The 4,315-nt window shown below is 36.4% G+C and overlaps 1 protein-coding gene across 1 annotated transcript in view; it reads left to right on the forward strand.

The window, feature by feature from the left end:
* PLSCR5 (phospholipid scramblase family, member 5) overlaps positions 1–4,315 on the forward strand; it is a 26,208-nt gene that overhangs the window by 11,428 nt on the left and 10,465 nt on the right. The window contains exon 4 of the mRNA XM_010858128.1: positions 2,188–2,408. Coding sequence (XP_010856430.1) covers positions 2,188–2,408 — 221 coding nt within the window. The remainder of the gene's footprint in view (positions 1–2,187; positions 2,409–4,315) is intronic.

The raw sequence follows: 4,315 nt of genomic DNA on the forward strand, positions 1-4,315 counted from the left end.
GTTTTCTACCATTTTCCACACAGAGAACATGAAAAAACACCTAATTTCATGAGTCCAGTAAACAGGTTAATAGTAATAGCTGCAAAGGTTTTCAAAGACCTGTGATGTAATACTTTGTATTTCCTTCATGTCATCTTTTAACAGTTAGACCTGATAATTATACACCAGCAGGTGGAGCTTCTTGGAAGTAAGTACATTCTGTAATTATTAAAATTGTTAAATCATTAAAATTATTAAAGTATTTTATAAAGTTAAATGTTTAGGAGAGAATTAAATAAAAAAGAGCACTAGGTCTATTTTTTTTTTTCTGGGAAAGGTTTTTTAATTTATTTTTTAATTGAAGGATAATTGCTTTACAGAATTGTGTTGTTTTTTGTCAAACACCAACATGAATCAGCCATAGGTATACATATGTCCCCTCCCTGTTGGACCTCTCTCCCACTGAAAGTAAAATTATTAGTCTGATATACATAAGCCTAAAAGCATAAAACTCCCCAAATCTTTGATGATATTGTCATTAGGAATGTAATATTATTTTTAATCTTGAAGTAATAAAAGCTACTTGGTCATTTCCATGGCTGCTAATAATTTAAATTTTCTTAACAATTTCAGACATGGAAATTGAGGCTGAGACCAACAAAAAACCATCAAAATAAAGTTCTACTGTTTTATCATACTGTCAGTGATTCATCAAAAACCAAGTCATTTAACAGGGCACAAATTTATAATGCTGAATACACAAATTACTTGAGTATGTTTGTCCTTAATATTCTAGATAACACCTAAAGTATGTCAAAATTGAAATAAATAGATAGCATGAAGCTGTAGTTCAGTTCAGTTCAGTCAATCAGTCGTGTCCGACTCTTTGCGACCCCATGAATCGCAGCACACCAGGCCTCCCTATCCATCACCAACTCCCGGAGTTCACTCAGACTCAAGTCCATCGAGTCAGGGATGCCATCCAGCCATCTCATCCTCTGGCGTCCCCTTCTCCTCCTGCCCCTAATCCCTCCCAGCATCAGAGTCTTTTCCAATGAGTCAACTCTTCGCATGAGGTGGCCAAAGTACTGGAGTTTCAGCTTTAGCATCATTCCTGCCAAAGACATCCCAGGGCTGATCTCCTTCAGAATGGACTGGTTAGATCTCCTTGCAGTCCAAGGGACTCTCAAGAGTCTTCTCCAACACCACAGTTCAAAAGCATCAGTTCTTCGGCACTCAGCCTTCTTCACAGTCCAACTCTCACATCCATACATGACCACAGGAAAACCACAGCCTTGACTAGACAGGCCTTTGTTGGCAAAGTGATGTCTCTGCTTTTCAATATGCTATCTGGGTTGGTCATAACTTTTCTTCCAAGGAGTAAGCGTCCTTCAATTTCATGGCTGCAGTCACCATCTGCAGTGATTTTGGAGCCCCCAAAAATAAAGTCTGACACTGTTTCCACTGTTTCCCCATCTATTTCCCATGAAGTGATGGGACCAGATGCCATGATCTTCGTTTTCTGAATGTTGAGCTTTAAGCCAACTTTTTCACTCTCCACTTTCACTTTCATCAAGAGGCTTTTTAGTTCCTCTTCACTTTCTGCCATAAGGATGGTGTCATCTGCATATCTGAGGTTATTGATATTTCTCCCAGCAATCTTGATTCAAGCTTGTGCTTCTTCCAGTCCAGCATTTCTCATGATGTACTCTGCATATAAGTTAAATAAGCAGGGTGACAGTATACAACCTTGACGTACTCCTTTTCCTATTTGGAAGCAGTCTGTTGTTCCATGTCCAGTTCATAGATATAGTAGTACCAAATAGATTTTTAGATAGAATCATTAGTTTCACTGTGAGTTGTCCCAGTAACCATAACAATGACAGAATAATTTGAGTATGATCCTTCTTTAGAGCATTGCTTCCCTAGTTGTAAAGTACCACAAGTGTCCAAATAAGTCATATAACTGGAATCAAAATTTATCAATTGCACAGCTCTTTTCGCAGAGTCTGCTTTGATTTCTATGGCTAAATCTTCATAATTTAGAGTACAGAAATAGATTTGTCTGAAGAAGATACCATGTACTTAATAACTAATCAGTCATGCTGCTTTCTTCTAATAACACTACTATTTTTACTCATATAAAGGTTTGATACTAAGCAGTAGCATGATTTTGATAATTTTTTTTTTTTTTTTTTGCTCCATTAGTGATACTGGGCACTGAGACCACCAACAAATATGAGATTAAAAACAGCTTGGGACAAAGAATATACTTTGCAGTGGAGGAAAGCATCTGCTTCAACCGTACTTTTTGTTCCACTCTGCGATCATGCGTTCTGAAGATCACCGATAACTCAGGTCAAGAGGTGATTACAGTCAACAGGCCCTTGAGGTGTAACAGCTGCTGGTGCCCTTGCTACCTACAAGAGGTTAGTCACTGACCTGGGTGTGCTTTTATTTTCCACAATTGGAAAGGTTAGCAATTATTTCTTTAATAAATGACATGCAGCTGGCGATACAAGGTCATTAACCTTTCAATTGTTGAATTAGAATGTTGCTCCTTTAAGATCAGAACAGCTTAAGGATTTGGTGATTCACTAATCTTTTTTTTTTTTCATTTCCAATGAAAAACTATAGTGGCTTCCGTGGTGGTAACTTGGAAAGACAGCTCATGCATCATGTAAATGAGACACATCCTCCTGAATCTCTGTATTAGCTAGGTAATATCTGTAAGTTCCACCATTAAGCAGATCTACTCTTCATCTTCTCATTGGTACAAAGTTCAGGGAGTGCTGAGTGATACTAAACTCTCCTAAAGGAATCTCCTGGGTCAGTATTATTTTTAGAACAGTATCTCATGTTCCATTTACCCATTTATGACAAACTTCAAGGTTCAGCAAAGAGTGTGTTATTCTTCTAGAGGGAATCATTTGATTATTATATTTTAATACATAATAGATTTTTATCACCTTTTAGTAAATGTATAGTAATAACTTTCATGGACATGATGCAGTTAAGTTTATGTGGAATATATACCTACTTTGATCTCTTTGATATCAGGAACCTCTAAGTGAGAAGAAATAGATTTTACTCTCTACATTTTGCAATAGAGGAAACTGAGGCTTAGAGGGGCCTCACCTATGATCACACGTCTAGAATATATCATAAGAGGGATTTGATCCAGGTATCTTTTTTCAAACCCAAGTTTCTTTATTGAGGACCTATGTATAAATATTGTACTTAGCACAATGGGAAGTAAATATTAATACAGAATTCTCCTTAAGTAGAGAAGTTTCTAACAATATATGTTGAAGCTAATTCTGCAACTCTTTATAGGCAATTATCTGGTCAAGTGATAGGATTGCTAAGGTACTCAAATTCTTGCAGCCCAAGAATTTTCATCCTTTTACTGGGGATATTCAATATCTAATATGCCCCCAAGATGCTAAAGTCAGTATAACCCAGAATATGCACCCATTATAACATTTCTGACAGTTAATATTTTATTTCAAAGTAACCCCATGTCGACGACAGAGGATGAGATGGCTGGATGGCATCACCAACTCGATGGATGTCGGTTTGAGTGAACTCCGGGAGTTGGTGATGGACAGGGAGGCCTGGCGTGGTGTGATTCATGGAGTCGCAAAGAGTCAGACACGACTGAGTGACTGAACTGAACTGAACTGAACTGAACCCCATGTCACATAAATTAAACATAGGATGCATCCTAATACTGATTAGTATATTTTTAATTTGGTTGAAATCAAATCAATTACTTTAGAAGTGATCCTAGAACAAATCTATGTAATTCTAAGAAGTCTTGTTGAGAATACCTTTATCTATCCAAAAACACTACAGACATGCACATAAAACTATGAATTTAACAAGAAAAGACAAAGAGAGATCAGATGATGGAGAGTTGGCTTGATTTAAAAGCAAACAATATTCATCATTTTCACCCACTCCAGCTTATTTTATTAATACAAAGTATTTGAATTGGCTAAATAAATATGTTGAAATACAGTATTATGGACAATTAAGAAATTAGGGAGATGAATGATAATGGAGCAAAATACTAGTCAGCTCTGAAAATGCAAATGATATTCTTTTAATGCTTTGGACAAAATGAAACAGAAATCACATTGGTGTGTAACAACTGTAACTCTGCAAGAAGCATTTGTTAGCACAGAGAAGCTGAAGTTGATAAATCGAAGAGGAAAAAAAAAAATTATAAGAATCAAGAAGTGAGGCTTAAAAATAGATGTGTGTTGTGACAACAACCAAGAGGGGATAAATATGAAGTATCTTATAGGAAACAACTTCAATGCTTGTCCAA

This window comes from Bison bison, unplaced genomic scaffold (genome assembly GCF_000754665.1).
Source record: "Bison bison bison isolate TAMUID 2011002044 unplaced genomic scaffold, Bison_UMD1.0 scf7180017864384, whole genome shotgun sequence".
Classification (NCBI taxonomy): domain Eukaryota; kingdom Metazoa; phylum Chordata; class Mammalia; order Artiodactyla; family Bovidae; genus Bison; species Bison bison.